The 12,066-nt window shown below is 39.4% G+C and overlaps 1 protein-coding gene across 1 annotated transcript in view; it reads left to right on the forward strand.

Moving 5' to 3' along the window:
- EML4 (EMAP like 4) overlaps positions 1–12,066 on the forward strand; it is a 253,146-nt gene that overhangs the window by 191,088 nt on the left and 49,992 nt on the right. Inside the window, 4 exon segments of the mRNA XM_043511861.1 lie at positions 914–1,063; positions 2,461–2,530; positions 3,966–4,076; positions 9,178–9,273. Coding sequence (XP_043367796.1) covers positions 914–1,063; positions 2,461–2,530; positions 3,966–4,076; positions 9,178–9,273 — 427 coding nt within the window.

Raw genomic sequence — 12,066 nt, forward strand, 5'->3', positions numbered from 1 at the left:
TGACAGCCAGGGTGTTAGTGGGGAAGGTATTTTAGTAAATCTGTTCTTAAGGTTTTATAGATGTTGTTTTATATTCTGGTAAAGTTAGTATTTGTAATTGTATGTAATGAACCTAAGGACTGAAACGGGAGCAGATAGGTACATTTAATTAAACATAACCTCCTTACACAGGATACCAAGCAGCTATATGGTAACTAGGTTTAAGCACTGCTGAACTAGGTTGGATTTGAAATCGGTAAAGGCTCTGTATCCCCTGATCAGCACAGGTCCCTCCCCCCCACCAGATCTCCCACACCCTTAACTTAATATGGATTGGGTAAATGTACCTATCTAGCCCTATCTTGTTCTTTGGTCTTATTTTTAACAACCTTTTTATATTTAAAATTCCATTTCCCAAATGGTGGAACTGCTTTGCAGTATCTTGCCTTTTCCTGAGGAGCATTTGGAATTTTCACACACTTGTTTTAAGAGGCCCAGTGGAACTGATACACTTGTACTCTGGAATGCAAAAGTACAAAGTCTGCTGTCTGACGCAATTCTGTTGCTGTGAAACACGTTAAGGCGGTACAGTGAGTGCTCTTATTATCTAATGAAATTTCACATTTACACTTTATAAACTGACACTGTTTCATGCTTCATACTTCTGCATATTTTTGTTTGCTTTCTTTTTCTGTTAATGGGCACAACTTATAGCATATTGGTTTCCTGAACTCTTTTGCATGTGCAATATTTTTTGCTAAAGCTACATATTGGTGCAAATGTAATGCTCCTTGATGAGGATAATATCTGGTTCAGAGGTTCACAAGGGAAATTAAAAAGGAAAAGGTATTAACGTTTGAGAACTCCATAGGGAAGCCTTTTTAAACTGATCCTCATACGCTATTTTATTTAAAACCTTGACTTTTTAAAAAAGATATGGGTATCGTGGAAGAGATTGCCGAGCCAACGTATACCTCCTTCCTACCGGGGAAATAGTATATTTCATAGCATCAATAGTGGTATTATTTAACTATGAAGAGAGAACTCAGCGACACTACTTGGGTCATACAGATTGTGTTAAATGGTTGGTATATAACAACTGATTATAAATGCCTGCTTGTGTGACTATACCATAATTTATTGTGATACAACTTCATATTCATGTAATATCCTCAAACTAAAGGGGCATTTGTTGCTTTATTATTATTTTGTCATCTTTGTCATTTTTATTATTTTCCATCACAGTAGTGTTTGGAGGCCCTGATTAGAGCTCTACTGTATTAAGCACTGTACAAACACATGACAATAAGACAGTCCCTGCCTCAGAGACTGTACAGTCTTGGATTTAAACAGAAAGTGATGGGAATACACAGACATGGGGGAGCAGTGTACTAGAGGCAGGAATATCAGCATAAACTAGTCAGAATAGTGGTCAAAGTGGTCATCAGCCTAGCCAAAGCCAGGTGGGAGTGATTTGCAGACATTATGGCAAAGGTAGGTTTTAAGGAGGATTTACAAAAGTATGAAGTTGGGTAGTGGCTTTGCAAACTTTGAAAGGGGGTTATTCCTAAGGATTAATGGATAGCCTGGGAGTCAGCACACAGATGCTCATGTGGAAAGCAGACAGTGAAGGCTAGTATCCTTAGCAGAGCAAAGGCAATGGTTGACTTTGATTAGATGTTCTATTGGAAAAGTAATGTAGATTTATCTGGTGGGAGGCCATAAAGGTGAGAAGAATGTTCGATGTGTTGGTGAAGTGGTCTTTCTGTCTGTACAGACAAAAAAAATATGTTGTCTAGACTCTTATTGTTTTGTAACTTATTTACTGTAATCACTTCCTATGGCCTTGATGCCTCCAATCTTGGCCCCTTTACATTCGGTCATGATATTGTGCTAGACTGATCCATCATTCTGACCACATCAGCCCTCTGTTTGCCTCCCTCCACTGGCTCTCTCATCTTACAGATGTTACAGAGAAAATGGATGAGAACTAAGTCAAAGATGACAGATTATGGGCCTCAGATACAGGCAGTGTGCTTTCAAATTACAGTATCTGGGGTGTTTTACACCTGCTAGAAAGCAATATAACATGCACATGAACAAACCATGGCTTATACCAATTTATCCTTCTACATGAAGGATTTTCACCAGTGTGACTATCTTTAGATAACACATACCTGAAGTAGTATGACTCAAAAATTGTCAGGACTGTCTCATTGAAAGTCTGTGGGACTTATGAGCCTAAGTTAAGTCATTTTTTAAAATAAAACATAGGCTCCTAAGTCACTTTAGCGCTTTAGAAAATTTTACCCAAAATCTTTTCTTTGCTCCTGTGTGCATATTTTGTGTGAAACATCTGTTCACACAGATAAAAGGATTACAAAATTACATCTCACTTCGAAGAGTTGTAATGGCAAAAGCAGGGCATTAGAATGTGGAATATCCCTAACAAATATCTTCCATGTTGACATTATTTCTTAGCCTTGCAGTTCATCCAGACAAAATTAGGATTGCAACAGGACAACTAGCTGGAGTGGATAAAGATGGAAGGGTGAGTAATAGAGCTGCTGAGGAATAGTATCTTGTTTGAAAATCAGGATAAAACATACATACTTCATTCTTTTCATCCCTCGATCCTCTATTTATGATTTGTGTGTGTGTTACATTTAGATAAATATTTATTTTTCCTGTTTTTTAAGGTGATTGTGAATTCCTCTAGCATACGAAAATGAATACAAATCAAGTACACAACTGCACATTATAAAGAGCAGAAGTTTATAAAGCCTTTTTTTGTGTGGTATGCATCACATATTTCTGCTTCTCTTTCCCACACAAATGTGGAGTTCGCAATCCGTGCAAGAGGGCCATAGCACTTCCACACTTACTCTAGTCAGTCTTCTCCCCAAGGGAAAGAGATTCTGACTCAAACTAGAGGTTCCCATGTACTCTTATGGCCTCAAGGAAAAGGATACCTAACTTCATGAGCTATGCAAGCCTTGAGGGTTTGGCAAGCTGCACAGTAAGTTTACCCAGCTGAGTGAGAGTACCCATAAACAGTCCTGCGTATGGCTGTTAAACTGGTCTGTTGGAATTTAAATGATCAGTTCATCTTTACTGAGTTAATATAGCTAGTATGACATACAGTAAAATTTTATAATGAACATGGTCCAAGTAGTATATGCACTGTAAATAAGACCAATACTTAGACTTTGCAATTCATCCCATTTTTTGCTGCAAAGAATAATTGTGATTTTATTGTTGGTATTGTTTACAGTTAAGATTTCCATTGCACGGCTGTTGAAATAATCCTTTTAGAATTGTTTTCTGTCAACATCATGATTTATTATCTTTTTGTGGTGAATACTGACTTTATTCTTAAGCCATACTAAGCCATCGTGGGCTGTGGCCTTGTCAAATACCTGAAATCAAGCAGGTTTGGGCCTGGATATCACTTGGATGGAACATCACCATGGAAAAAGCTGCAGCAGGAAGAGGGGTGTAGGTGATTCAGTACTTTCTAACCTGAGTCAATTCTGAAGCATTAACCTGATTCGATACTAGGATGCACTGCATGTGCCATCTTTGGCATGAGATAAAACCCAGGGCGGGGGGGTGGGTGGGGGTGTGTGAGTGAGTGAGTAAGTGATCAGGATATTGGCCAAATTTCGGCTTGGGTATTTTACATTTTGCCCTGCATTTTAAATTGGACAACACTGCTCTGTTTCCATCCAGAGGTGATAGGTAAAGCAGTCGCTGTACAGAAGTCTGTAAATCTTGCCTAGAATCCTTTGAGATTAAAGGTGCTATATAAATGTAAGGTGTTAATGTATAATTATTTATCTTCACTTCAGTCAATATTTACTTTACAGGTCAATAATTCGTGGTGTTGACATCAACAGAAGTCAGTATCTGCTTAATGTAAGATTAAATCTGCATGTGATATTTTAGCCTTCAGTAACAGTTTTTATCAAATTGCTTTTACTTAGCCTTTGCAGCCCCATGTTAGAGTATGGGACTCAGTGAGCCTGATGACACTGCAGGTTATTGGCCTCGGCACTTTCGAGCGTGGAGTGGGGTGTCTGGATTTTTCAAAAGCAGTAAGAAAAAAATTGCATTTTTTTAATAATTTACCATACTGTATGTAAGTCAGACAGAAACACCTGTAAGTGTTATATGTACTGTGGTTTTCTAGCTGAACTACCCTGGGACTGAAGCATGTTTGGAAAGTTAAATACATTGCATTAAAACAGCTTAGAGCAATGAAAATAGTTCTAGGAAAACCCCCAGGAAGTTACACATGTAAAATAGTGGCAGCAGAATAGTACAACCAATAAACAGTTTACAAGAAATACATAGAATAGAAATTGAGAAGGCCATACTGCATTTCTGTTTCAACACATGTTGAAAGATTTGTTTCTGTTAGGAAGTTCATGAAGATGAATCTTGGCAAGTTCTGATGCAAAGTATTTATTTTCTCTCTGTGTCGTACTAGAGTTTCATCCTAGGACAGGAAACAACAAACCCCTTGCTTGCACCTCTCTCTGCTTAAGAAATGTCTTATCAGCTCCTCTTAATGGCAAGCATAAAGGTTTTAAAAATTTAGACCAAATACGAGCAGTCTTGTTACCTAGGCCATCAAAAGCTTGTGACCAGAAAAATTGTTAATAACTATATCAAGCTGTTTCATTTTGTTAATTTTGACTGTTATATAAAACAAATACAGATTTTGCTAAAATCATTTGTCCAACTTGCCCTGCATTTTTTTAATGGAAAAAGTCTTATCAAATCTGCTGAATATGGAGAAAATATTAAACTCTGGAATATGTTTCATTTCAAAATCATAATTCTGCTTCCCATAAGATTTGCCAAATATGCATACATTAGTAGTTAGTTTCCTTTAAGTACACCCACCCTGAAAAATTTGTCCAAATCAGTGATTCTCACGTGGATATTGACCCCACTGGTTGAGAATCAAATACAGTAAAATTCTGTGCCCTGTAGATGGGGAAACAAAGGGGAATAGAAGACGTTGCTGTCCTGCTCTATCTGGTATCCCCTCTCCCCATCCCTTCCCACTTCAACACCATCTCTGTTCACAGAAGAGGAAGCCAGCTGCCATCACCTGAGAATAGAGTACAGTTGGGTTGGGAGAAGAAGGGAGAAGTGCTATCCAATAGTAACTCCTCCTTTCTCACACTGCAGCCCATTGATCACCCAGCACCCGCATCAGGCCTCATATTGCTGCAAGCAGTCCATGGCAGCCACCCCTCACCCATCAGCAGTCCCTGCCCTGTTCTACCTCCTCTCCACCAGTCTTCTGACCCAGTGACCCATTTGTTTCCATCAGGTTTTCCCCATCCTCAGCTATTGAAATCAGCTGTGGTTTCTTTGCAATTGCACAATTCTTTGTGACTATAAAAGACTGTGGAATGTGGATAATTCATGGCAAGAAGCCATGCCTAGGTTTTGTATCTTAGCTGGGAAAATTCTGATAAATACTGAACTAAAAGAATCCAACAACTCCCTGTTCCAATTCCTTTCATTCTCTCATCCCTTACTTCTCATTTGGGCAAAAGCCTGTGCAAAAATATAGACCCTTTGGTGTACCTTGCCAGGTCAGTGAGGAAAGTGATTTCTAAAGTCCTGTGTCAGGGTGGCTTCTCAGCTGTAGCCAGATCTAAACAAAGTTTGAAAGGGTTTCCAGTAATCGGAAATCCAGAAAATGGAAGAATTTCCTTGTCATAATCTTCCTCAAAGAGGACATAGCAATAATTTGCCAGATTATCAATATTATGAGGCAGTTTCTTGAATAGAAGAAATAACAATTGATTGCTTGAGAGATGTTAGCACTTTGCCCTTGCTTAGGGAGGTATTGATTGTGTCCATCAAGAGTAGAGTCTATGTCCCACCAGCAGGAATGTATTTCTCAAATTGCAGCCCAAAGCTTCCCAATTGCTCCGCAGAACCTTACGGAGTGAGTCTGGCTGAATCAAAGAAGCTAATCAGAGATGACTTTGTTTACTTCATAAGAAACAATTCTATATCAGGGTGAGACAAACACAATCTGATCTATAAAGTGGATAGAACATTCCTCACAGTGAGACGCACTCATGTGGGTGTGTGTAGGGGTGGATCAAATTAATCAGATGGTCTACTAACCAGAATGATGCTTTTGATCGGGACTTCCTAGATGATGATATGCTGGAGAAGAGTGTTTCTTTGCTTCCATCATGGCCATGGCATAAGACTTCAAAATTCTTTGTCATGATTGATAAAATTCCAGAATGCAGGTTTTGTCACCTGCGTTGTAGCTCTCCCAGAATGTTTAATCTGTTGCAGATCATCTGAATACCTAAGTGAGCTGCTCAGAAGATTAGGAGGGAAGGTGTGTGTATGAAACAGCGCAGGAGTAGATGATGATAAAACATCATAAAATCACACCATGCTATTAACAGTTGCCCATCTGTTGTATAATAATCTCCTCCAGAGATTTCAGAAACCTGGTTGGGTCCATTAATCTCAGGGTGGCACAATAAAATAGATTCCCTACCTGAAAGGTGGTGCCTAACCTCAAAGTAATTGAAGTTCATGTTCTTACTCTAGCCAAGTATAATCTGCACTCCTCCAGCCTCAAGTCACCAGTACTATACCTAAAATAAAATCTAGAGTGCAACCAGCTTTGTGTAAATCTGTGAACTACCTGTGACTTTTCTGTGGTTGTAAGAGGCCAGGACATCTTGAGTCAACCAAGAAGAGTCATTGTTTTCGTGGACATGATCCTGGGTGAATTATTAGCCTCAGTGACTCTAAGACTAAATTGATTCTATGGTCAAATTTGGGAACTCAGCCAGGAAATCCTAGATACAGAAGGTGGGCTGTAAACAACTACTTAGTCCCATGTTTATCTTGTACTATGACTCTTACACTAGTTGACCATGCTGAAACATACCCAATTTTGAGATGATGATCTGCGTTTAAGATTACAAACAGTAAGCACAGCCACTCCACCACCCCAGACAGCCTGTGCCTCAGATTGAATTTAGTATCTCTTAGGAGATATCTGGGCTAATTACCATTCTTCAGTATCACAGCAAGTTTTCAGTAATACATGCAAAGTTAGGGTGTCATTCATTCCTCGTCATTAAACTGCAGAAGCTGTTGTGGAAGGTCCCTGCCAACCAGTGCTCTGCATTCTGAGATTATTCCCCATTTGAAACCAGGGGGCTGATATCCAATTCCAAACACCTAGTTTAGTCCTCTGTGGTTTATTCTTTCATATCTACCATTGTCCATCATTACAGAATTGAAGGACCTAGGGCTCCAAATTACTTCTTCCCTTCAGGCCATTCATATTATCATCCAGTGGCAGCATTCTCAACTCTCACATCCATCATAATGTGTTTTTTAAATGAGCACACCTGCCATAAGCGTGTATGAATAAGGACTTCCTGGTAGGGTGCCAAAGCCATATGTAGGACAGTAAAGATGTCATCTCCCTTTATCCCCAATTAAAAGAAAAAATCTCCCACAATTAAGAAATTAAATAAATAAAACAGGCTAAATTGGTGCTTAGTTATGCTGCTAAAATTATTGTTAATTATGTTTGAGCTCTGCCCTCAAGAAGTGACAAAAAAAACCTTTGCTGTTAAAAAGAATAAATGTTCACCTTCCCCGGCATATTATAGAAACAAAATAGTACAGTTTAAGACAACACCATTTATTTCCTCCAGCTCGTTATACCATACAATTATAGCCCACAGAGCTGTAAAAATGCAATTTCAATGTCATACATTCATAGCCTCTAAAAGGCCTCTCTTACACCTCTAAAAGTTTTCAGTCTTACTTTCTAAGAAGTAGAGAAAATGCCATCAAAAAAATCTTAGAAGAACAGTAAGGGCAGCATCCATTTTTGTTAATGCCATTGTGCAGCTACAGCTTAGACCAATTAGGGCTACATTTTCAGATTAGCCATAATAATCTAACAACACATAATTTAAAAACAAGCATTTCACATCCCAAACATAGCTGTCATATGGTGCCTTATAGGGACAATAAGCAGGAAATACCCTAGGGCCATATTTTTCTACAGATCCCACTAATCCCAATAAGAGCAGCTCATGTAACCAAAGCAAGAATAAGGCCTCTTAGTTTAGTTTTGTACACTTAGCATTCTATTTCAAATTCACTTTTAAAGGGAAATTGTACTGTCATTTAAGGTTAAAATTTCAGCCACCTGAAAATTATCATCTGTTAGTGAATGTAGGTAGGATATAGAAACCACATTTAAAAGAAAAAGAAGGCCCCAAATCTGTTCACCAATGGCTACTTAAATGCCTGCTTTTTATATGGTACTACAATAATACCCCTTTCCCCCCCCCATGTTCATTTGTAAATACTGCATATTTTTGCCCCAAGGATCCTGGGCCTGTCTTTTAAAATTTGTCCCTAACTATGTTGATCATTGATTCTTTTTATTCAGTAACTTCTTGTTGTAAAACATTTAAACTGTTTAAAGTATGTAAAACTTAAATGCTAAGCTGCCTGCTATTGCAGAGGGAGAACAGACATTTAAATTTGATACCTAGACATGCTCTTACTTTGGTAATGTATTCTGTGCTTCAGTTTTCCTATCTGCAAAATGGAGCTTCTAACAGTTTTATTGCTGTGAGGTCTAAATTGGCTGTGCATACGTAGCTTTGAAAATATAAAACACTATATATATGCTAAGTGTTAATATTATTATTACAATTAAAGAAATGAACCAAGAGAGTTACATGTCCCATATGAAACAGACAAGGAAAATATTTTCCAAATGGGAAGGGACAAGTGTGGTAGATGACAAAACATTTTGTATTTTATGCTTCCAACACAGCAAACAATAGGGTTTAAAAGGTATTAAAAGGTGGTGGTGAGAGCGACTTGACAATGCCTGCTTTCAAATTCTTTCACAATACAATCTAAAGTGTGGTTCATTTGTTTATTGGGAAATGATGCAAAGCTGAATTTAGATTTCACAGTTCCAAGTATAAAGGAAAATATCAAAATATATTAAACTTTTGCTTATTCATATAGACACAATATTTATTTGTGCATTCTAGTGATTTTGAAATATAGTACTGCTGTGTTTGGTTTTAAATCGTACCTTATCCTATTTTAAAATGTGATATGACAACACTGTTTATGGCTTTCTTTTTAAAGGATTCAGGTTCTCATTTGTGTGTGATTGATGACTCTAACGAGCACATGTTGACTGTATGGGACTGGCAGAGGAAATCAAAGGTAGCAGAGATAAAGGTAAATAGGACACTTTGCTTAAGCAAATATTCTGAGATATTATTTGTACAGCACATGTGCAGTTTATTCTCATGTGGCTATCTATGTATGCATCTGGTGCACTGAGAGGCACAAATGCAAAGGGCATCTTCTATCATCCGAGAAGCCCCAGTGCATAGTATAATTCCACCACACACTACTTGTTCTTGATTTTATATATGGGGATATGAATATTTCAACATTTTTTAAAATAAAATTTTAAAGGGTTTCAAGTATAAAGACAATTAAAAGCAAAGTGACTCCTTAGAGGGAGAAAAACTTTTTTCATTGATGCTTTTTCTCTTTGAAGTCCTGGGGAGTTTAAGGGGCCAAAGGATAAATAAAATTTGCAACTGGTTTTTGAAACTGGCACATCTAGTTGTAGCCAAAATCTACAAGAGGGAGTTCTTTCTCTTACACTGTCAGCTGCCTGCTGTCTGTCAGCAGCTTTTCCATCCTCTTTGAGATGGGTCAAAGGCATGAACATAAGGTAAGGATAATTATTTTAGAGCTGACTCTGACAGCCGGAACTGACTACTGAGAGGGATTTTCTGGCTTCCAGTTCTCTGATATTTTGATTTGCCATTTGTTTTCATGGAAACTAATGTTGTGTCATCAAAATACAGTTATATTTGAAAATATTACTGTCCTGAGTCTGGTTTCACCTTTGTTTTACACTGCTCTAACTCCACTGACCTCAGTGGAGTTTCTTCTGTTTTATATCAGAATCGGCCCTTAAGTTTTAAAATATTTACCATATGGTACTACAGTATTTTTCTCTTTTCTAACCCTTATCCCATTCTGAAATGTGAATGAAAAGATAATCTCTAGATGGAAGTTGCTGGCTGCCTGATGAGATGTACAATATTCATCTATTTATAGAGCTTAAGGTCTGAATACATCATTAAATCTTCTAGTCTGACCTTCTTTACATCACAGGCCATAAAATTTCACCCTTTTACTCTGTACTGGACCATAACTTGTGCTTGGCTGTAGCATATCTTCTGGAAAGACATCCAGTCTTGATATGAAAACATCAACAGATGGAGAATCCATCACTTCTGTGGTTTTCATACTGTGGATCGTGACCCAGTACTGGGCTGCAGAATGTAAGACACTGGGTCATGGCGGCTCTGGTCAGCATCACCAACTGGGCTGTTAAAAGTCCTGTCGGCGGTGCTGTTCAGATAAGGCAGGCTAGTCCCTGCCTGTTCTGACACCGCCAGACCTGCTGTTGGCCACTTCCGGGTGCAGCGTGATCTGCGGTGCCAGGACAAGTAGGAAACCTGTCTCTGCTCCCCCGCTGTGCTGCTGATTGGGAGCTGCCGGAGGTAAGCCCGTGCCTGATTCCCGTGCCCCAATCCCCTGCCCCAGCTCTGAGCCCCCCCCCCAACCCAGAGCCCCTTCCTCCACCCCAAACCCCTCATCCTCAGCCTGCACCCAGAGCCCTGCCCCCATCCCACACATCAACCTCCTGCCCCAGCTTTGAGCCCCCATCTCAAACCCAGAGCCGCTTCCTGCACCCCAAATCCCTCATCCCCCCAGCCCAGACCCCTGACTCCCTCCTGCACCCAACCCTCTGCCCCAGCCCCGAGCCCCTCCCACACCCTAAACCCCTCATCCCCAGCTCCGTTGAGTCACGGGCATCAACAATGTTCCTCAACTGGATCACCAGAAAAAAAGTTTGAAAACCACTGCTCTAGTTAGTTTTCTCCAATGATACATCATCCTCACTGTTTTTTTTTTTTTTTCGGTTTTTTTGTTTTTTTTGTTTTTTAAGTGCCTTAGTTCCTATTTGGATATGTCTGGTTTCAGCTTCCAGCCATTCTGTCCAGTATGTTCTCCCCATGAAAGTACTTATACACTGTATAATCAAGTCACCTCTGTTTTCTTTTTGATAAACTAAACAGATCGAGCTCTTAAAGGCTGTCACTGTATGGCATTTTTTCCACCCTTCAAATCATTTTTGTAGCTGTTTTTCTGCACCCTCTTCAGTTTTTCCCACATCCTTTTAAAATGTGGGCACCAGAACTGGAGGTCTGACCTCCATTCCTTGTTCCTAGATCTATAGCTTTGCATTTGGCTGTATTAAAACACATTTTGTTTGATTGGGCCTAGCTTACCAAGTGTTCCAGATTACTATGTATGACTGCCCTTGTAACAGGGCAAACTCCTCTCCTTCCCTCACCAACAGTCTCCAGATGTCTGAGAGTTATTTGTTAACTCTGCCAAGACACCATCACAGCCCCCATGCAGCATTTCTACTTACCCTGTCCTTCACTCCTCAGCCCTTTCTCCAGGGAGAGGAAGAGGAAATAATTTTGCCAGCTGGAGAATTTGTTTCCCCTGCGCTCTGCTAGCCCCCTCTCTCTCTTTCCTTTTGCATTTCCCTCCTGTGCTTTTTTACTACCCTCCCAGCTAATGCTAGGATTAGACCTTAACACCCTCAGTCCATAGTCTGATTACATTTACTCCATTCCTTAGTCAAGTCTTCTCTGGGGGGCAGCTAATCAGTGTGTAAGGGACGAGAGTGTTGTCACATTTGTTAGCTCTCAGGACTCTTTCACAGCCCTGTCCTTTGTGTCATCTGCAAATTTTATCACAGTGATTTTATATTTACTTCCAGACCATTGATGAAAATGTTGAATAGTGTCAGGCCTACTGCTGATCTTTGCAGAATACCATTAGAAACACCCCCATTCAAAGATGGTTTCCCACTGACAGCTATTATTTTCAGATATATCAATTAGCCGGTTCTAATCCATTAAACATATT

The sequence above is a fragment of the Dermochelys coriacea genome, chromosome 3, assembly GCF_009764565.3.
Source record: "Dermochelys coriacea isolate rDerCor1 chromosome 3, rDerCor1.pri.v4, whole genome shotgun sequence".
Taxonomy (NCBI): Eukaryota; Metazoa; Chordata; order Testudines; family Dermochelyidae; genus Dermochelys; species Dermochelys coriacea.